Source organism: Molothrus ater, chromosome 1, assembly GCF_012460135.2.
Source record: "Molothrus ater isolate BHLD 08-10-18 breed brown headed cowbird chromosome 1, BPBGC_Mater_1.1, whole genome shotgun sequence".
In the NCBI taxonomy this organism is placed as follows: domain Eukaryota; kingdom Metazoa; phylum Chordata; class Aves; order Passeriformes; family Icteridae; genus Molothrus; species Molothrus ater.
Window position 1 is genome coordinate 152,190,623 of NC_050478.2, and position 22,334 is coordinate 152,212,956.

Below are 22,334 nucleotides of genomic sequence, written 5' to 3' on the forward strand. Positions count from 1 at the left end.
GGACATAAGGACACAGGGACGCACATGGATCCATAGAGACACAGGGACATGGGGCAATGGGGACACACACACATACGTGGATCCACAGGGATTTGGGTCCATGGGGACACACACATGTAAGGACACAGGGACATGGGTTCATGGAAACACATGTGAATCCATTGGGATAGAGGTCCATTAGGACACACATGAATCCATGGGGATTTGGGTCCATGGGGACACAAATTCACAGATCCATGGGGATTTTGGTGCATGGGGATACACACAGAGATCTACAGGGACATGGGGCGATGGAAATACATGTGAATCTACTGCGATTTGGGTCCATGGGGATACACACATGAATCCATTGGGATTTGGGTCCATGGGGACACACACACAGACCAGAGGTCCATGGGGACACAAATTCACAGATCCATAGCGATTTGGGTCCATGGTGACACACACAGATCCATAGGGACATGAGCTGATGGAAATACATGTGAATCTACTGGGATTTGGGTCCATGGGGACACACACCACAGATAGACAAGGATTTGAGTCCATGGGGACACAGATTCAGGGATCCATAGGGATTTGGGACCATGGGAATACACACCCAGATCCACAGGGACATGGCACCATGGGGACACACACAGATCCGTAGGGCTTTGGGTCCATGGAAACACATGTTAATCCATTGGGATTTGGGTCCATGGGGACACACAGCCTGGATACACAGGGACTTGGGTCCATGGGGATGCAGATTCAGGGATCCATAGGGCTTTGGGTCCATGGAAACACACACAAATCCACAGGGATTTGGGCCCATGGAAAGAACCATTAGAATTTGGGACCATTATGATACACACAAATCCATTGGGATTTGGGTCCATGGAAACACATGTGAATCCATTGGGATTTTGATCCATGGTGACACACACCACGGATACACAGGGACTTGAGTCCATGAGGACACAGATTCAGGGATCCATAGGGCTTTGGGACAGTGGAAAAAAACCACGAATCCACAGGGGGCCCATGGAAAAACCCATTAGACCCATTAGAATTTAGGTCCATTATGATACACACGAGTCCATTGGGATTTGGGTCCATGGGGACACACACTCCAGGATCCATAGGGCTTTGGGTCTGTGGAAACACACGTGAATTCCAAGGGATTTGGGCCCATGGAAACACCTGTGAACCCACTAGAATTTGGGTCCATTAGAATACACACGAGTCTCTAGGGATTTATGTCCATGGGGACACACACTCCAGGATCCAAAGGGCTTTGGGACCATGGAAACATATGTGAATCCACAGGGATTTGGGTCCACAGAAACTTGTGTGAATCCATTGGGATTTGCGTCTATGGGGACGCACACCCTGGATACACAGGGACTTGTGTATTCACGATTCACGGATCAGATTCAGGGACACAGATTCAGGGATCCATAGGGATTTGGATCCATGGGGACACATACTCCAGTATCCACAAGGCTTTGGGACCATGAAAAAACACACGAATCCACAGGGATTTGGGTCCATGGAAACACATGTTAATCCATTGGGATTTGGGTCTATGGGGACACACACCACAGATACACAGGGACTTGAGTCCATGGGGACGCAGATTCAGGGATCCATAGGGCTTTGGGACCATGGAAACACTTGTGAATCCATAGGGATTTGGTCCCATAGAACGATCCATTAGAATTTGGGTCCATTAGGATACACAAGAGTGCATAGCGATTTGGGTCCATGAAGACACACATTCCAGGATCCAAAGGGCTTTTGGACCATGGAAACATATGTGAATCCACATGGATTTGGGTCCATGGAAACACATGTGAATCCATTGGGATTTGGGTCTATGGGGACACACACCCAGGATACACAGGGACTTCACAATTCATGGATTAGATTCAGGGACACAGATTCAGGGATCCATAGGCATTTGGGTCCACGGGGACACACACTCCAGGATCCACAGGGCTTTGGGACCGTGGAAACACACGCGAACCCCAAGGGATTTGGGTCTATGGAAACACATGTGAATCCAGTGGGATTTGGGTCCATGGGGACACACGCTCCAGCATCCACAGGGCTTTGGGACCGTGGAAAAATAAGCAAATCCACGGGGATTTGGGCCCATGGGCACACCCCTGCCCACCGCCCCTCACGCAGTTCCCGCCTTCCCCCCCAGGCCAGCCGGGACGGGGCGGAGCCTGCTGCGGCGCCACGCCCCCTCCCCTCTTGTGATCCCGCCCCCTCGCTCCTATTGGTCGTCCTCCTCTCCCTGCCGCTTCCCATTTGCTGGCGGGCCGCGCGCGCTCGGACGCGGAAGTGCCGGGGCCGGAGCGGCGGCGGAGACGGTGAGGGGAGGGGTCGAGCCCAAGTCCCTCTCGGAGCTCTGGGAACGGGCATTTATTCCCATAAATCGGAGGAAATTTGGAATATTCTGGTTTAAATACCTGTGTTGCCCTTGGGTTTGATGAGGAAAAGGGTTTATTGCTGTGTTTCCGTCAGGAAAATGGTTTATTTGGCGGATTTGGTGAGGAAATTAGTTTATTCTTGTTTATTTTTGTGAGAAAAGCTATTTATTCTCGGGGTTTGGCGAATAAAATTGTTTATTCTCTGGTTTTTTTAATGAGAAAAAGGGTCTATTCCGACGTTTTGATAAGGAAAAGAAATTAGTTCTGGTTCTTTTGAAAATGAGGAACATGATTTATTCGTAGTTTTTGATGAGGAAAGTGGTTTATTTTTGCGTTTTTCTTGAGAAAAAAAAGTTCATTTTCGGCTTTTAAGGAAGAAAATTGTTTGTTTGTGGGTTTTTATGAGGAAAATGACTTATTGTCAGAGGATTTTGATGAGGAAAATTGTTTAGTCTTGTGGGTTTTGTGATAAATATGTGTTTGTTTTTTGCTTTTTATGAGGAAAATGGTTTATTTATGTGGTTTATTCTGGAGTTTTCGTGAGGAAAATGGGCTCCATAAGGAAAGTTTATTCTTGGTTATTTTATATTCTTATATTCTTATATTTTATTTATATTCTTGGTTAATTTATGAGAAAATTTATTCTTGGGTTTTTGGATAATTAAATAGTTTATTATTAGGAATTTCATGAGAAAAATCAATTTATTTTGGGCTTTTAGTGAGGAAAATTGTTTATTTTTATTTTTTTTATTCACCCTTTCTTCATGTTGAAACAAAAATTTTTGGATCCTGATTTTCCATGGAATAATCAAAGGAGAAGATAAGGGAGGATGAAAAGTGTAATTCAATGACTAGATTTTAATTACTACTGGAATTTAAATATTAGAATGTAACCACTGGAATTTAAATGGAATTCCACACTGGAATTTTAACCACGTGAATTTTCACTTGTCAGAATTGAACTAAAAAATAAGCACCAAAATATATTCCAGCTTCCAGATACTTGTATTTCTTTTAATATAAAATATATAATAAATAAATATTTGCTAGGAAAGCTGGAGATCTTTGATACCTCAAGGGGTGATTTGCGTGTGTTCGAATGAATATTCAAAATATCCGTGAATATTCATGAGCTGTAGCAACACAGAGGAGCGGGAATCCCTTTTCCAAGGAATTTTAAAAGGCAGGATTGATCCTTTGCTTTAGTCCTGTGAGTAAGGAAAGAAAACATGGAATTTAATGAGGCTGGACAGGGTCAGAACAGGTTGGACCAGTTAGAGCAGCCTCTCCATCCCTGGAATTATTCCAGGTGCGGCTGGATGGAGCTTGGAGCAACCTGGGGTAGGGAAAGGTGTCCCTGCTCATGGAATGAGATGATCTTAAGGTTCCTCCCAACCCAAATTATTCCATGTCTTTGGGGTTTTTTTTGTGAAATCTCATCCCAGGAGGGTTTAGTGGAGAAGGCAGAGCTGGACTTTTCCCATGGAAACACAGTGAGGGAATAGGGATGAGCAGGAATGTGGGAAACCGGGTTAGATGGAATTTTGAATCACCACGAGGGTGATTAAACACCTGGGAAAAGGGAGCAGGGAAGCTCTGGGAGAGGCTCAAACTCACCTGGGCGAGGCTTTGAGTGCAGGGTTGGGTCCAAAACCTCTTCCAACCCCTGGATTCTTCAGGAATTCTTCGCCATCACTCACAAATCCCCATTGCTGTGACTCTCCCAGCCCAGGGGAATCTGCCATGTCCAACCTCCCGCCTCTGGCAGCCGACAGGAATTGCTTCTACATCCTGACAGAGGACTGTGCCTATGGAAACAAGTACTTCCAAGCTGGGAACTTGTGCTTCTGCAGCGAGAGGAGCTACCTGCGGAATTTTTCCGAGGATGGGCCTCCAGCTTGCTTCCTGAAGGTTGTCATGCTGGACGACAGCTCCACGGTCACCATCAACCTGGAAATCCTGCAGCCCGTGCGCCAGGAAGCTGCCGGATTCCTCCTGGCCATCGGGAGCCACAGCGAGCGCTTGGATTTTTTCCTGGAGAGGCAGAGCCTGGAAGGAGCTCTCCGAGCCGTGCCGGGTCAAAATGTGATGGTGGAGGTGGAGAGGGAATTTTTCCCGGGAGTCGTGCGCTACATCGGGAGCATCTACAAGACCAGCTTGGCTGTGCTGACTCCGGTGTTTTTTGGGGTGGAATTGCAGGTAAGGGGCGGGGCCCAAAGCAGAGAATTCCTCGTTTTTTTCCATTAAATTTCTCTGTGTGTGTGACATCCCTTCCTGGTGTGTTTCCAGGGAGAGGGGGAAAACAGAGGGAGAAGCGACGGGTCCTACCATGGCACCGAGTACTTCAAGTGCAAGAGGAACTGCGGGATCTTCCTGCCCTTCAGCAAAATCCAGTTTGTCCCCACATCAGGCAACGATTATGGGAAGCAGAAGCTGGGAAAACAGGACACAGAAGAGGTGGTTCCCGTGAAAGTGGGAGACGCCGTCAGCTTCTTCGTGGATGAGATCCCCACCAAAGGAATTGCCATGGCAGTTTACAGGGAAGGGAGCCAGTGGTTTGTGAAGGTTTGCCCGGTAAGAGCAGCTTTTCCATGGGGGCTTTTTGGGATTTTAAAGAAAAAAATCACATTATGGTTGGATGTGCAAGAGAAGTAGAAGGAATATCCAAAAGGGACGTGAAGTTCTGTGCAAACTTTGTTTAAAAAAGTCCTTCATATTCCAGTGTTTAGCTGATGGGTTTTTCCCTAGCTGATGGATTTTTCACTCCTTTCAGGAAGAAGAAGGAACTACTGACATTTTCAGGGAAATCCCCATGGAATCTGTTGTGAAGGAGAGCTTGCAAAGTAGGTGATCTTTGGATGTGTCTCTCCTGATCCTGTTCTGGGGGAATTCGGAATTTACTCCCTCTCTGCAGGGTACTGAGGAGCTGAAATTCCAATAAAACCTACAGCTTTCTTGATGGGCCGGGATTTATGGAAAAATCTCAAGTTCCACACAAAGCTAAAGCTGAATCCCATTTGTCAGGAAGGAGAGGCTGATGGTAGCAGAGAATTCCCTCAGGGAAGAGGCACCACTGGTTAAAAAGTCTTTAACTCAGCTGTAAAATATGGAGCAGGAGCTTCATCCTGGTGGGAAAGGCTCAGGTGCCAGCAGCAATGGTGGGAATTGTTGGACTAGACAAGGAATTAGTGGAAAAATTAGGAAATAAGCCCCCTGCTGCCATTCCAGTAGCCTGGGAAGGGCTGGATTAGCTCCATGGCCAGCCAGGAGTTGGAATGTGAAGCTTTGAGCAGGGAAACAAGGAGCAGGATCATTCCCTCTCATCCTGTCAGACCAGCTTGGACACACTGGGAATTACACCTTGTGTCCCTGGTGCTCAGCTTCCTGCTTGTGTGTGTAGCCTGGAATTTCCAAAATAGACCTGGAATTAGATCCAGAGGATCCAATTTCCAGCTCTCCTGATGTTTTGTGTCGCCCATCAGGTTTTTTCCCAATGTTCAACTCCGACGCAGGCTTTGGAAAACCAAACCAAATGAAACGAGAGATCAGCGAGAGCGGCGAGGAAGGGGAAGGTGGGAATTCACCCCTGGAAGTGAATTCCATGGTCCAGATTACCTTGGACAAGGGGAATCAAGTTTCAGGAATCATCCGCTGGTTGGGCTACCTGCCCCAAATCAAGGACAAAATGGCTGGAGTTGAACTGGTGAGGCTGGAAAGCTGGGAAAGGACCTGGGAGTGCTGGTGGCAGTGGCTGGATATGGAGGGTGGAGTTTTGGGATCCCCAGGCACAGGATATTGAGGGGCTGGAATGGAGCTGGGAAGGGTCTGGAGCACCAGGAGCATCTGGGAGGGCTCGTCCTGGAGAAACGGAGGCTCAGGGAGAACCTTCTGGATCCCTGCAATTCCCTAACAGGAGGGTGGGGCCAGGTGGGAATTGGGCTCTGCTCCTAGGAAACAAGGGACAGAACAACAGGAAACAGCCTCAAACTGCTTCAGTGGGAGTTTAGGTTGGATATTGGGGAAATTCCTTTATGGATGGGGTTGTCCAGCCCTAGCACAGCTGCCCAGGGCAGGGGTGAGGTCCCCATCCCTGTGGATGTGGCACCTGGGAACATGATCCAATGGTGGCCTCAGCAGCATTGCATAGCTAGACTGTATCTCAGACCTCTTTTCCACCCATAATTCCATAAATCCCGCTCTCAGGCTCGTCTCTGGTGCTGTTTTCCCAGGATGAAGACAAGGGGGTCACAGCTGGAGAGTGGCTGGGCAAGTCCTACTTCCACTGCGCCCCGAAGCGCGGCCTCTTCGTGAGGCTGAACTCCTGCCAGCCCGACGTGCGCTTCCAGAGCTTCCCCAACTCTGACCTATCCCTGGGGGATTACAGTGAGTCTTCTGGGAAGCAGGAAAATGGGGCTGTGATGGGAGAAGGATGTGGAAAAACCCCGTGGGCAGCGTTTCTTCCCTTCCTTCGAGTGTTGTTTTTTGGTGTTTATCCCACGCCGTGTCTTTGGCTGGATTGACAGCTGGACTCAATCCTAGAGGTCTTTTCCAGCTTAAGTGGTTCCTTAGGGAATATCCCTCAAGTCTGAAAGATTGTGACTTATGAAAAGCTGGATTGAGAAGCCACCTTAGGTCTGAGAGTCGTAGACTCACCTCAGACTTTTGAGACATCAAGAAAGGGCAGAGTTGACCCAGATGAGAAGGTGAAGGCAATTCCTTTTCTTGCAGGAGGACAAGAAGTTCTTCCAGAGGGTCCAGAGAGTTTTCCTCCCCTCAGGAATGAGGCAGCAGTCCGTGTTCTCCAAGGGCGGATGAAGGGCATCCAAGGCCATTGTAATTCCTGCTACATGGATGCAGCTCTCTTCAGGTAAGGACCTGCTTGGGTGGTGCAGGCTCCTCAAATGAATGGCTTTTTAATTAAGCTAAGCCCCAAATTGCAGCACTTCCCTGGATTTCCAAGGTGGCTGGAAGTTTACCTGGTGTAGAGCAAGGTGTTACTGTGGAGATGCAACCTCCATGGTGCTTTTGGATCTCCTTCCCAAATCCAGCAGGTTTTTCAGTCCTGAAGACCCCCTGTACCCCTGTGTCTGTCATTCAGGGTGCTGAGAGCTCGTAATTTTCCGGATTTGGACTGTGCTGACTCTGTCCCTGGAAGTTCTGGCTGGAATCATTCCAAAGAACCCACCCAGGAGGTCCCAACTTCCCTGCTTGGAGAGGAAAAAGACTCAGTGGTGCCCTTCCCTGAGCAGTTTTGGCTGCAAAGTAGGAACTTCCTTCTCCCTGAGCTGTTCCCTTGCTTTATCCAAGTGTTCATTGTTCCAGATGTGCCTCACTGTGCAGATGTGCTTCCCTCACCTCCCTGTAATTCCATGCATGGATTGTTGGGCATCAAAGCCATTGACTGTCACCAGCCACCACATTTTTGGTTCCAGCTGTTGCTTCCAAACCCTCAAACTCAAACCCATCCCACTCTTCCCACAGCCTCTTCTCCTGTACCTCCGTGCTGGACTCCATGCTCTTCATGCCCTACCCACTGTGTGACAGGAATGTCCAGGGAATTCTGCGGGATGAGATCGTCAATCCCCTCCGTAGGTGAGTGTAGGGAATGCTGGAATTCGTCCCGTTTGCCTTCATTCCTTCCCTGCTGCCCTAAAGGTGGTACCTGGCACTCAGGGAAACCTGGCAGCCACATCCAAAGGTGTTCAGGACAAGGAGGAACGGTTTTAAACTGACAGAGCATGGATTGGGTTGGGATATTGGGAAGGAATTTTCTGTGTGAGGGCGCTGAGGGGGTGAAATGGAATTCCCAGAGAAGCTTTGGCTGCCCCATCCCTGGAAGTGTCCCAAGCCACGATGGATGGGGCTTGGAGCAACCTGGCCTTGTTGGTGGCACCCCTGCCCATGGCAGGGGGTTGACCTGGATGAAGTTGAAGATCCCTTCCAAGCCCAGCCATTCCATGATTTCCCTCACCTGGAGCTGGTTGTTGTTCCCAGGACCGGCTTTGTCAGGGCCAGCAGTGTGATGCACCTCCGGGAGCAGCTCACGGACAAGGGCCAGTGCTCCAGCTTTACCAACGCTGAGAAAGGTAAGGAGCTCCCTGGGGCCCTTCCCCAGCTGATTCCCTGTGTTTCGCCTCCTCCAGGCACCAGCTGGCAACTTCCCTCTGTGCTTCTCCCAGGAATGTGCTTTAATTAGGTGCTGATGTTGATTGGTGTAGAAATTCACTTGTAGAATTCTTTCAGTTTTTAAATCTCTCTTTCAGTGCCCTCAGAGCCCCATCCAGTGCCTAAAGGGGCTCCAGGAGAGCTGGAGAAGGGTTTTGGACAAGATATGGAGGGACAGGACACAGGGAATGGCTTCCCACTGCCAGAGAGCAGGGACAGATGGGGTTTTGGGAAGGAATTCCTCCCTGGGAGGGTGGTGAGGAGCTGGAATGGAATTCCCAGAGAAGCTGTGGCTGCTCCTGGATCCCTGGAATTGTCCAAGTCCATGTTGGATGAGGCTTGGAGCAACCTGGCACAGTGGAAGGTGTCCCTGCCCATGGCAATGGCTGTAATTTCATGATCTTGATGGTCTTTTCCCACCCTAATCATCCCGGAATTCCATGGAAGTGCAGTCTCTGAAGGCTGCTTGGCATTTTCCATGTTCCCTTTGGGATTTTTGCCTTACCCATGTGCTCTCAGCCTTTATCCCTAACCTGAAGAGCGAATTCCAGGCCCTTGGAACACTGGCTCATGTTTACCTGGCAGCTCTTGGATGCAGTGGGACAAGGCAGTTCCTGGTGTGGTCTGATCCATCCTTTCCTCTAATTTTCCAGATCCTGAGGAGTTCCTCAATCTCATAATGCAGCAGATCCTGGGAATTGAGCCACTACTGAAACTCCAGTAAGTTTCCACAGCTGAGGGATACAATTCCCAGAGCCAGGCTCATTAATTTTCCACCTCAGAACCCCTGGGCAGATGGGGGTCACTTGTCCCTTTCCACCAAAGTTTTTTGGAATCACAGCTCAGGAGTTTTTCGCAGCTCCTTAGGAACAGACTCTGATCCTTCTTGTTGTGATCTTCCCATCTGGGCAAAGACACTTCTTAGCCCTCCCTGGAGGGTACTGCCTTCAGAAAATTGGGATAAAAACCTTTTGCCATCCTCAGGGAGAGCCAGAAGGGGTTTGAGAGAGGTGATGTCCGACTTTGGGGCAGATCCAGCAGTTATCCGACAGCCTTTGGATGAATTTGGGATGTGTCCAGGCTGCCAAGCTGGCTCAGCTCCCACAGCCTCTCAAAACAGGCAGCCCATGGATGCAGTCCCAGTTTTTTTGGGGACTCTACAAAAAGGATGAGAGGCTGGAGGAAGCCAAAAATAACTGTGCTGTTTGTGAGCACAGAAAGGGAATTGTTGGATTTCTGTGGCTCCTTTGTGGAGCCGCCGCTCGAGCCGTGGATCGTGGAGTGCTGGGAAAGCCGAGCACAAAGAGGACTCTGTGCTGCAGCTCCCCTGCACGGGGTCATCCCAAGGAAATCCTTTCCCTGCTTTCTTTAGGGATTGTGGGAGATCTGTACACAACTCACCTTGAGTTTTGGATGCTTTTTTTCTTTTTTAATTAATCCTTCATCGAAGCATCCGTTTGTCAATTTAAATACTAAATTTGCTAATACTAAATTATCTTTTAGATTTATATTGAGGGGAAATGGAATTTTGCTTATAGGATGTGCTGCTCCAAAGGGATAATGAAGCCAAAACTCCTTCTTATCTACTGCTCCCCTGGCATAAATTTGGTATTTTTGGGTGGAAAAAGGGCTTTGTGTTGCACCAAACCACCCTCGGTGCCTTGAGCCCAGGAGCTCTCCCAGGAAAAACTTTGGGAAACTCCAATTTTTGTGTCATCACATCCCCAATCCCATGAGTTCTCCTTGCAGGTCAGGAGGCCAGGAGCAGGAATGTTACTGCTACCAGATATTTATGGATAAACAGGAGGATTTGGTGGTTCCTGACGTGCAGCAGTTGGTGGAACGCTCCTTCCTCTCCTCAGATTTGAAGCTGGTGGAAGTGAGTCCAGTTTCCTTCTGCTTTCCTGCTTTTCTTGCTGCTCAAGATACCTGTGAGGCCTTGGATGTTTTATATCCAACAGTGAATCCCAGCATGACTTAGGAAAAGGCCTCTGCTTTCCCTGTTTCCCTTTTGTCCTGTGAATAATGACAGCAAGTTGAGACAGAGCAAAAAAATCTGAGATTTGGCTCTTCTGGCAGGGTGACTCCTTTCTCCTTTATTTTTTTTTTCCCAGATCCCATCTTGCTTCATTATCCAAATGCCACGTTTTGGGAAGGAATATAAAATGTTCAGCAAAATCATCCCTTCCTTGGAGCTGGATATAACAGATCTGCTGCTGGACAGTGAGTGATGATGATGGGCTGTGAGCCCATCAGGGCTCTCTGGAGTGGGATTCTTCTTCCTTGAATCCCAATTTTGGCAGGACAAGCTGGATTTTAGGTGGGATCTGGAGGAGACAGTCCCTCTGAGCTCTGTTTTTTTCCCTGGCAGGTCCCAGGGAATGCTGCCTGTGTGGGGATGTTGCCACTCTGGAATGCTCAGAGTGTTTCAAGGACAAAGTGTTTGCAGCCACAGGCCTGAAGCAGTTCTGCAGCTCCTGCTCCAGACAGGTATTCCATGGCCATTCCCAAAATCCACCTTGGAAGCTGTCGGTGGGATGAACCCTCCCAAAATCCTGCAGCTGCTCAGCCCTTTCCTGAGGGTCATTCCCACCAGGAGCCAGAGGTTGTGAACCCTCTGCTTGCACAGAGCCTAAATAATAATGGAATCTTAGAAAAACTTTGATTGGAAAGGACCTTGGAGCTCATTCCAGTTCCTCCCCCTGGATGCTGCTCACTATCCCACGTTGCTCCAAGCTCTGTCCTACCTGGCCTTGGACAATTCCAGAGGTGGGACATCCACAGCTTCCCTGAACAACCTGTTCCATAAATAAGGTGTAATCCTGCAGGAACTGAGTGCTGATCCCTCCCTGCTGTTTCTCCATGAGCACTCCCACAGTTTCTGCCTCTTGCAGGGCGACAATCTCCCACCTCAGCTTCCTGCTGCCAGGCTGTTCCCACAATGCCATTCCCAGGCAAGCAGGAAGCACGGGAATCACATCAATGGGGAATAAATTGGGAATGTGACCTCTGTCCCCCCTCCCTGGCACGTCAAGGCCAGTTCTGCCAATGCCACCCTGTCCCCTCTCCTCAGGTTCACTCCCATCACCGGCGCAAAGCGCACAAACCCCGGAGGCTGCACGTTCCAGAGGAATTCCAGAGCTGGAGCGCCCGAGGCAGCCAGCAGGTGCCACGGGAGAAGCTGGAGCTGTTTGCAGTACTCTGCATCGAGACCAGTCACTACGTGTCCTTCGTGAAATACGGCCCTGGCAACGAGCACTGGATGTTCTTCGATAGCATGGCCGACCGGCACGGTGAGGGAATGGGAATGGGATGTGGGAATCGGATGTGGGAAGCTGCCTGGGCCTGCTCAGTCCACCTTTTCCTCTCAAGTCCCCCTATTTGGGCTTTCTGTGGATTTGGCTTGCCTTTAATTAGATTGCAAGGGGGTTTTTCCAGGTGGTTCCAGCTTCTGGTTGGGGTCAAACAAGGGATTTGGGATCTTATCCCAGCTGGCTCAGCTTGTGGGCACAGATTGGTTCTCCTGTCCTTCCCCTCTGTGCTTTTATCACAGAATCGTGGAATGGTTTGGGTTGGAAAGGACCTTTAAACCCATCCAGTTCCAACCCCTGCCATGGGCACCTTCCACTATCCCAGGCTGCTCCAAGCCTCATCCAACACGGACAATTCCAAGAGTGGGGCAGCCACAGCCCCTCTGGAAATTCCATTCCAGCTCCTCACCACCCTCCCAGGGAGGAATTCCTTCCCAAAACCCCATCTGTCCCTGCTCTCTGGCAGTGGGAAGCCATTCCCTGTGTCCTGTCCCTCCATATCTTGTCCAAAACCCTTCTCCAGCTCTCCTGAATCCCCTTTAGGTTGGATGGGCTCCCCTAATCCAGCCTCTTCCAGTGCTTTTGGCCTCCACATCTCCCAGCTGAGGCTCTGCATGACTCCTGAGTGTGCTGGGATCTGCTGGAGCCGTAGGAACTCATCCCTTTGGGATCTGGTTTGGGACTTTTCTCCTCCTTTCCACCTCAGGTGGCGAAAATGGCTTCAACATTCCCATGGTGATGCTGTGTCCAGAAGTTGCCAAATACCTGGACTTGCCCCTGGCTGTGCTGGCCCTGGAGCAGCCTCGGGACATGGATGGGGTGGCCAAGCGCCTCTTTTGTGACGCCTACATGTACCTGTACCAGAGCAGGAAAATGGCACTTTACAAATGACACCGTCCAGAGCTGATGGCAAGGAGCAACGTCAGGAATGGGAGCTTGGATCGTCCCAGAAGGTGGAAGCAGCCAAGTCTGGATGCTCTGAGCTGCCTCTTCTCGCCACTCTTGGTGTCATTTTATCCAAGCCAGGCTGGGTTTGTTAAATCCTGGCTTTAAATAGTGGTAGTTGGTCCTTGGGCACAGCTGGACTTGAAATTACTGGTGCTCAAATTCATTCTCATTCCCCACATTCCACAATTCTCCCTCTCTGGGTACTCTGCAGCTGGAGCATCCCCACATTCTTGTTTCCCTTCCCTCCAAAGCTGGGGACCAGCAGAAATCAAAACACAAGGAATTATCCACAGGTCTACCAAGAAACCACAACCTTTCCTAAGAGATCCTCACCCAGATTTGTGGAGTGAGGAAAATCAGGTCAGGATTGATTTTCCTCACCTGTGTCCCTAAATTGCCTGCACTTCCCTTATCCAGCACTAACTGGCACTTTTACCCACCATCCCTTATTTCCAATCATGGATATCCTGAGCTGAAGCTATGCTTTAAAAATAGGTATTTTTCCAAGAACAAAACTGGAAGGAGGATGGGAGCAGAGGAACATCATCTGGGCTCCTGCTGCTTCCTCTTTTTGGCAAAATCTGCACAGAATTCAGTGTTATTACAACCTCACTTTCAGCACTTTCTGTCCCATCTTTGCATCCACTTCCAAGTTCTGGGGTCAACACCAGAATTCCAAGGGCAAAAATAGAAAAAAAAAAAAAAAGAGCACTCTGGGATTTTCTGCAGGAGGGTTTAGGGTTTGGGTGGGAACTGGTGTTCCTCAAGTTAAATAAACTTCTACACTTGGGGGTTCCCTGCTATTAAGTGGGAAGTTGAGTCAGTGGGATGCCCAAATTCCATAAAAAAAACCTCAAGGAAAGCATCCAGGAGTCCCAGATGTGCAGGTTTAACCCCGTCCCTCTCTTTTCCTCCCCTCTTCAATGCGGAGTGGAGTAATTTTAACAAAGCCTGGAGCTTTGGATCGGTCCTGGTGGCTTGGGATGCGTGGTTTGGGATCTTTCTGGCATTCCAGGTGTCGCCAGCAGGTCCTGGAGGGATTCTTTCCCTCTGCTCAGCTCCGATAGGTCACACCTGGAATATTGGGGTCCAATTTGGGGCTCTCCAGTACATCAGAGACAAAATCCAAGGAAAAACCTTGGAGATGGAGATGGAAAAACAGAGATGATGAAGGGACTGCAGCATCTCCTATGAGGAGATGCTGAGGAAGCTGGAATTGCCCAGCCTGGAGAAGAAAAGGCTCAGGGAATCTCCTCAATGTCCATAAATACCTGAGGAGAATGTGCAGAGGCACCCAGGAGCTTCTCTGCCCACCAAAATGGTTCCTAAACATCAGGAATTGCATCTTTGAGGGTGACAAATGCTGGCCCAGGTCACTCTCCTTGTTCTTCATTCCTCCTCTCCCAAAAACTGAGGAAAATCTCTACTCAGGTACAATGGACTCCTTATCTTTGGTGCTTTGCTTAAAAAAAAAAATCTAATTTTTAGCAAACTGATCCTGGACTTCCTGGAGTATTTTTTTCCTCTTAAAACGGGATACAATGCTGTTGGAATTCCCAGAAATACAACACCATCAGGCCATGCTTTGTTAAGCTCTTAATTGTTTTCTTCCCTGTAATTTCTGCCAAGATCCAAACCATGGAGAGGACAGCAAAGCCACAGGTTTAATCCTTGGGGATTTCCCTCTCACCTTCCCATTCCCAATGGAGCTCCAAAGGGTTTTTCACTGGAATTAGGGTCAGAGCCATGGTGGGAAAAGGCCTTTATTTGAAATTTTTTGCTTAGTGTGAAGCTCAGTGTGGGTTAGAGCCACATTTCCTGTGGGAACAGGGGTTAGAGAGTGCAGGTGGCAACCTGGAGCTGGGATCAACCTGGAGCTGGGATCAACCTGGAGCCAGCCTCCACATCCCAGGGAATTCGGCCAGAGTGGAAAGAGTTGGAATGTGGCCACAGAGATGAAGCTTAGAATTGCCAAAGCAAAGAGCGTCTGCCATGGGCACCCCACGGGTGTCCCTTGTCACCCTTTTGGTGGCACTCCAGACTTTGGTCTAGTGCCACCAACTTGGGCACAGGAGTGGCAGGGCCACCAAGGAAGGCACAAGGCTGGCAGGGCCACCAAGGAAGGCACAGGAGTGGCAAGGGCCACCAAAGAAGGCACAGGCAGTGGCAAGGCCACCAAGGAAGGCACAAGGCTGGCAGGGCCACCACAGGACAGTCACTTCCAGGGGATGCAGGCACAGCTCTGCCTTCCCCATCCCTGTGTTCCCAGCTTCCCTACTGGGAGCCCAGGGCTCTCCCCCAGTTCCTGCAGGTTCCTCAGGTTAGCATCAGGCAGTGGAAAGGTCTAAATTAGAGCCATTAATTCCTAACGCGGCACCTGGGCTTCCCAAAAAAGAGCAGAGCAGGAGCTGGGGATGAGCAGGGAGCCCCTCAGAGGCTGCCCTGGCGCAGCTCCAGGAAGAGCTGGTGGAGCCGTTCCGTCACGGCCACCTGGGAATGGGAACAGGCGGGCTCAGGGAGCAGCTCCTGGGAATGCCACTGGGTTTGGTGGCCTGAGCAGCATCCAGTGGAATGCCAATGGATTTGCTCAGGCCACCAGATCCAGTGGCATTCCCAGGTGTGTGCCGGTGGGGTGTGGGAAGCGCCGGACGTACCGGGTAGGGCTGTGGCTCGTGGAGCCGGCGGTGAGCAGGGCTGAGCAGGTTGAGGGACACCTGGGCGTGGGTCCTCACCTCGGGCAGGCTGGGCAGGGGCTCACACACCTGCAGGGATGGAGATCCAGGTGGGAAGATCCATGTGGGAAGCCACCACCTGAGCCACCACATCTGGGTTGGCACCAGAGTTGTTGGCAGAAGCCAGCACTGCCCTGGATCCATCCTCCAGCGTGGAAGAGGAGCCCTCCCAGGAGATGGGACCACCCCTGACCTGGCCATCCCTGAAGTAGGTGCGATGGAGGGGCTCCACGGTGCTGGGAATGACCTTGGTGGTCTCCTCAAGCCGCCCCAGGACACGGATCCCGAGCTCCTGCCCCGCGCTGGGTGATGGCTCCTCTTCCAAGGCCATGAGATCCATGAAGGGGTGACCTGCCAGGAGGACATCAGGGAGAGAATTATGGAGCAGGACATTCCCCCAGCACTCTGGGAAGGGTCTCCAGACTCACCAGCAGCATCATAGAGCCGATAGATTGCCTTCATCCCCGGGATTGTCATCTTCTCCTCATCTTCCGTGAGCTTCAGGCATGGGGAGCCATTGACCTCCACCAGCTGTGGGAGAAGGGAAGGGAACCTGTGACCCCTCTGAGGGGGCAACTGATGCAAATCAGCTGAAAAAAGACAATTAAAAAACCCTAAAACCTCCCAAAGTTGGGCATTCTGCCTCCTCTTGCCTGTGGAGGACTTGGAGCTTCTGGTGGGCCATGACCCAGCGTTGGCACCCAGAACTTCCCTGGGTCCTGGGCTGATCCCACAGTGTGGGCAGCAGGAGAGGGGGGAATTCTGCCCCTGTCCCTCTCAGAGACCCCACCTGCAGAGCTGCTCCAGCCCTAGGATCCAACATCAGGAGAATGTGGAGCTGCTGGAAAAGGTCCAGAGGAGGCCACAGAGATGCTGCAAGGGCTGGAGCCCCTCTGCTCTGGAGCCAGGCTGGGAGAGCTGGGAATGACCAGCCTGGGAATGATCTCTGCCTGAAGGGGCTCCAGGAGAGCTGGAGAGGGACTTGGGACAAGGGATGGAGTGACAGGATGAGGAGGAATGGTTTCCCACTGCCAGAATGCAGGGCTGGATGGGATACTGGGAAGGAATTCCACTCTGTGAGGGTGGTGAGGGGCTGGAATGGAATTCCCAGAGAATGTGTGGTTGTCCCATCCCTGAAAGTGTCCAAGCCCAGGTTGGATGGGGCTTGGAGCAACCTAGGATAATGGAAGGTGTCCCTGTCCATGGTGGTGGAGGACCTTCAAAACTCCCTTCCAAGGCAAACTCTTTGTGACTCTGACTCCACTGGGGCTGGATGGCCATGGAGGAGGCATGGACCATCTGGAAAGTGGCTCAGTGAGGACTGGGATATTTGGGATTTAGGCTGCCACCTTTACCTTGTAGACACAGCCCAGCGATGGCTGCAGGGGACACGTCACCAGGTGGGTCCCGATGCCGATCATGTCGATCTCGCTCCCCTGAGGCAGCACAGAAGACAGAGACCATCAACATCCCAGCCCTGCCAGCACCAGGGACAGCCCAGGTGACATCCCAGCCCTGCCAGCACCATCCAGGTGACATCCCAGCCGTGCCAGCAGGTTCCTCACCTCCCTCCTGAACTCCTCCAGGCTCTGCTCGCTGATGTCGTTGCTGACAGCGATGGGGATGGTCCCAAACCAGGGCACCTGGAAGCTGCAAGGAGCAGGATTTGGGAGGATCCACGGATCCACCCACAGCACCCAGAGCCATGAGGGTTCCCAAATCCTGTCTGGATGCTGGTGAGGATGACAGGGATCAGTGACATCCATCCCAGAGCTGGTGTAGGACTCACTGAGCTCCGCAGGCTTGGAACACTCCCCGGATTTCCTTGGATTGCTGGGCCAGGTCCCCACTGTCCAGGCGCACTCCGATGGCCTGGTATCCCAGCTGGTGCAGTGCCAAGGCCACGGCACAGAAATTGGGCAAACCACTCCTGGCGTGGGCAAGGAAAGCATTAATGACATGTGCAAAACTGATCCAGGGTGGATCCAGCATTATTTCCAAGCCCTGCACCAGCCAACATTTCTCCTTCAGGGCCACATCCATCCCCTATGCCATGGTGTCCTCACCTCCTGACACAATAGGTGTCCAGCAATCCCTGGAAGTCACAAGGGAAGGTGACAGCGTAGGACACGAAGGCGGCCAGCTCGCCCTGGTTGGCCTTGCTGGGAGGAGTCTGGAGCAGGTCACAAACCCTCTGCAGCCAGGACACAGCCAGGTCTGCCAGATCCACAGGATCTCCTCCGGCCCGAGGCGGCAGCTCCTGCCAGGGGAACGTGGGATTTGTACAGCCCGTGGCATCATCCAAGGTGCCAGGAGTGTGGGAACAGGTGGAGTGTTCCATTCCCCATCCATCCCACTCTAATCCCTGTCTGCATTTCCATCCCACCCCTATCTCATCCCACATCCCATTCCCACCCCTATCCACATCCTCATTCTCATCCCATCCCCATCTCCATCCCACCTTAGCCCAATTCCCACCTCATCCGTATCCCATCTCCATTCCATCTCCTCCCATCCCTAACTCCATACAAACTCCATCCTCATCCCACTTCCCTCTGCCCATCCCAATTACACCCATATCCCATCTTCATCCACATCCCATCCCCAACCCCACTCAATCCCTCTCCCCTCCCAACCCATTCCCATCTCCACTCCTATCCCCCTCTACATCCCCATCCCCATGAGATCCCTATCCCATCCCATCCCATCCCCATCCAATATTCTTCTCCATTCCCATCCCATCCCAGGCCCTGCTCACCCGTGGCTGCACCTCCTCCAGGCACCTGAAGGACATGATGAAGGAGTGGGCGATGGTGCCGCGCACGGGAATTCCATAGAGTTTTCCCGCCAGGATGTTGCTGGTGCAGTCGAAGCCTGCGAGGAGGGACAGGGGGGACACCCAGGTGATGGCAGGGCCGCGGTGGCACCGGGCACTTTGGGGTGGGACTCACCCCCAATGTAGGAATATTTGGATGCCGAGAGGGCTCCATCCGGCCCCTGCGCACGGCGGAGCCCCATCTCTATGAGCTTCATGTCCGGGCCGGCCAGGAGACGGAATCTGGCAGCGTTGGTGGCCACCAGGCTGGGGGACAAAGGGGACAGGTCACACAGAGCCAGCACAGCCAAGGGGAAGGGGCTCCAGGACCCTCCCTGTTTGGACAAGGCAGGGATTACCACAGGACTCGGTGGACAGGGATGTGGTGGAGTTGACCAAGGGGACTTGGGGGACAGGGAGATCCTAAAGGTGACCTGTGGGGGACCAGGACATCTCTCAGGAGAACCTGAGGGACAGGGAGACTCTTCAGGGCGGGCTGGACACAGGAAGCCCTCAGGAAAACTTTGGGGGACACTGGGACACCCTCCAGTAGTTAAATTCAACTGGTAGAATTCCAGCAGTTAAATCCCAGTAGGGGACTCGTGGGGTCATGGTACCCCCAGGACTGGGGTGTGCCTCTGGACTGGGGGGTGCTGCACTCCCTTCCCTGCCCCTCTCCATCTTCCAGGGGAGCTTTGGGATCATCCCCATGACAAAATACCTGGCATAGTTGATCAGGCACAGCAAGGTGGTCTCCAGCAGCTGCACCACCAGAAGCGGCCCCTTCACCTGCAGGAACGGCACCTGAGGGAAGAGAAGTGACATCCTGGTCCCTCTGGAGCAGGGAGGAGCTGGGAAAGGCAGGAATGGGGGTCCAGTGGATCCCAGAGTGAAGGAAAAGGGAAGGCCTGGGCCTGGGAGAGGTGGGATGGTCAGGAAAGGGGTTGCAGAGGGATATTGGTGAAGGAAAAGGGGGGTACAAGGGGATTCCAGTGCCAGGGAAGGGCGCGCAGGGGGATACTGTTGCCCAGGAATGAGGGTCCAGATTGTCCCTGTGCCCAGGAAATGCATTCCAGGGGTTCCCAGAGTGAAGGAAAAGGGGGCCCACGGGATGGGGACACAAGGATGGCCAAGATGGGGGTTCAAGGGGTCCATGGTGTTGAGGAAAGAGGGGGGAGGCTGGGGGGTGGGAAGGCAGGAATGGCGGTCCAGGGGCTCCCAGGGTCAGGGAAAAGAGGAGGTCTGGGAGCTGGGAGAGGTGGGATGGTCAGGAAAGAAGATGGAGGCGGGGGGTCCCACCCTGGCAAAGACGACGGAGCCCTCGGGAATGGCGGTGACGGTCACCTCGGAGGCGTCCAGGGTGGCCAGGTAGTCAAAGAAGGCATCGTCGATGGTGCTGGGCAGCACAGAGCGCAGGTACGCGACATCTGTGGGGACAGCACGGTGACACCAGGGACAAGGGGCACAGGGGGAGGTGGGGGGAACACCGAGCCTCCCATGGACAGGTGAGTGACAGCAGGTGGGTGACAGCACCCCCAGCACGGAGTGTGACAGGGTGGGGTGGCCCAAGTCCCCTCTGAGGGACATCTCTGGAGGGTGTCCCAGTGTCCGCCCAAGTTTCCCTGAGGGCTCTTTGTGTCCACCCCTGCCCTGTGTCCCCTAAAGAGTCTCCCTGTCCCCTAAGTTCATCTGAGAGATGTCCCTGTCCCCTTATGAGTTGTCCTGATCCCCTGCAGTGCCCCAGGGGGGTTCCCCTGTCCCCTAAGTCCCCCTCAAATGCTGTCCCTCTCCCCCACCGCAGGTTCCCAGTCCCCCAGGTCCCTCTGAGAAGTGTCCCTGTCCCCATCAAGTTCTCCTGAGGGTTCCAGTCCTCCCCAAGTCCCCCTGAGGGATTCCCCATCCCCAGATCACTCTGAGAAATGTCTCTGCCCCCCTTAAGTCCCCCTGAAACGTCCCCAGAAATCCCTGGATGCTGTCCCATGGCTTACAAGCCTCCTTGAGTTGTTCTCCCATCCTCCTCCGAGGGGAATTTCCCCTCCTTCCCCCACGTCCCTCTCACCTTCATCCCCTGCCCTTTCCCCTCCTATCCCCTGGAGCTGTTCCAAAGCCTCCCTGGGAAGGTTCCCCTTCTCCCTCTCCCACCACCGCTCCCCACAACGCTTCTCCCCGCTGTCCCATCCTGTCCCCACTGTCCCTTTGAGTCGTTCCCCCCTCCCTCCCCCTTGACCCTCTCCCGTCCCTTCTTCACCCTCTCCTCCATCCCGCCCTGCCCCCCTGAAGTTGCTCCCCTGTCCCTCCAAGTCCCACTGGGACGCTCCCCTCGCCCACCACTCCTCCCCACAACCCCAACAGGTGTCCCCCCCCCTTGTCCCTCGCTGTCACCACGCACCGGCAGCGGAGAAGCGGAAGGCTCGGAGCCCCCGCAGCCCCTCGGCCAGGCCGGCGCCGAGCGCGAAAGAGCCGCGGAAGGGAGGGCGGCGGAAGAAGAGCTCGGCGGCGGCCGGGGCGCGGTGTCGCCCGGCCCGCCAGTGCCCGTAGGCCATGGACACCTGGTACAGGTCCGCCAGCGGCGCCATGGCGGGGCGGGGACAAGGGGACAGGGGTGGGGACACGGGGAGGAGCGGGGAAATAGGAGGGATACGGAAGCGCGGCTTGGGAGCACGCGGGGATGGCGACATGGGGCAGCAGGGATGGCAGCACAAGGGGGACACGGGGCAGGGTTGGTGACACACGAGACCTTAAATCTCTCTCTGGACACGCGGAGTGGCAGCGTACAGTGGACATGTGGCGCAGGGATGGCAGCACAAGGGCGACACCGGGATAGCAGCAGAGGGAGGATACAGGGACAGAGGGACACGGGGGACAAGGACAGGGCAGCAGGGATGGCAGCACAAAGGGGACACGGGGCAGGTTTGGCGACACAGCTGGACACGCGGGGTGGCAGCGCACAGTGGACATTGGCGCAGGGATGGCAGCACAAGAGGGACACGGGGATGGCAGCACAAGGGGGACACGGGGATGGCAGCACAAGGGGGGACACGGGGATGGCAGCACAAGAGGGACACGGGGATGACAGCACAAGGGGGACACGGGGATGGCAGCACAACAGGGACATGGGAGGGCAGCACAAGGGGCACACGGGGATGGCAGCACAAGGGGGGACACGGGGATGGCAGCACAAGGGGGGACACCGGGATGGCAGCAGAGGGAGGATACAGGGACAGTGGGACACGGGGAACAATGGGGACAGGGCAGCAGAGATGGCAGCACACTGGTGACACTGGGATGGCGACAGATGCAGGACACCAGGCACAGGGATGGTGGCCCATGGGGGACACAGGGGTGGTGACATGACAGAAATGGGACACAGAAGGCACACGTGGCACCGTCTGGACCAGCAGGGACTCAGGATGGCAGCAGAGGGGACAAGGGGCACTCCTAGCAGCGCTCGGGCGGTGGCAGGACCCTGCGAGGGACACGTGTCACATATCAAGTGACTGGCCCCAGCAGGACAAGGGACAGGCTGGCAGCACAATCCCAGGGAGCTTCCCGTGGCCCTTGGTGGCCCTTGGACTCTGGCACTGGGACAGACCTCGTGTTCCCTAAGTCAGGAATGTCACCTGTCCCCTCGCAGCACAGTCCCATGCAGCTTCCAGTGTCCCTTGGTGGCCCCAGACCTTGGACTCTGGCACTGGGACAGACCTCGTGTTCCCAAAGTCAGGAGTGGCCTCACCAGACCATGCTCAGGAATGTCACCTGTCCCCTTGCCAGGCCACGCTCAGCTAAAGTGACCTGGGCAGGGAGTCAGTGGGAAAAGAGGGATGAAATCCATCTCAAATCAGCAATTCCTGGATTATGCATCCTGTTTTTTTGTAGGGAGTGACTGGGATCTCTAAACCTTGGGAAAGGTGGCTGAGACCTTCATTCCAGCCCTAAAATTCAAGTC

At 53.1% G+C, this 22,334-nt stretch overlaps 2 protein-coding genes across 3 annotated transcripts; one reads left to right on the forward strand and one right to left on the reverse strand.

Moving 5' to 3' along the window:
• The first annotated feature begins 4,160 nt into the window (after positions 1-4,160).
• Positions 4,161-14,337, forward strand: LOC118694838 (ubiquitin carboxyl-terminal hydrolase CYLD-like). Its single transcript, XM_036396098.2, has 14 exons — positions 4,161-4,616; positions 4,707-4,991; positions 5,191-5,260; positions 5,900-6,120; positions 6,647-6,800; positions 7,146-7,284; positions 7,899-8,009; positions 8,412-8,503; positions 9,236-9,302; positions 10,332-10,461; positions 10,697-10,805; positions 10,954-11,072; positions 11,656-11,875; positions 12,600-14,337. Exons 1-14 carry the CDS (start codon positions 4,161-4,163, stop codon positions 12,782-12,784), a joined length of 2,358 nt encoding a protein of 785 aa, XP_036251991.1. The 3' UTR covers positions 12,785-14,337.
• Positions 14,338-15,012: 675 nt separating this feature from the next.
• On the reverse strand, positions 15,013-21,419 carry NAPRT (nicotinate phosphoribosyltransferase). Of its 2 annotated transcripts, none has more exons than XM_036379095.2 (13): positions 20,778-21,419; positions 19,733-19,815; positions 19,110-19,192; positions 18,525-18,655; positions 18,332-18,447; positions 17,640-17,833; positions 17,363-17,503; positions 17,139-17,223; positions 16,929-17,009; positions 16,002-16,104; positions 15,767-15,924; positions 15,496-15,603; positions 15,013-15,331 (listed from the first exon to the last, which is right to left on the reverse strand). In XM_036379095.2, exons 1-13 carry the CDS (start codon positions 21,064-21,066, stop codon positions 15,272-15,274), a joined length of 1,632 nt encoding a protein of 543 aa, XP_036234988.1. In that variant the 5' UTR covers positions 21,067-21,419; the 3' UTR covers positions 15,013-15,271. The 2 variants fall into 2 exon arrangements, with proteins under 2 accessions (XP_036234988.1, XP_036234987.1); XM_036379094.2 differs by having other exon boundaries at positions 19,688-19,815.
• Positions 21,420-22,334: the final 915 nt, after the last annotated feature.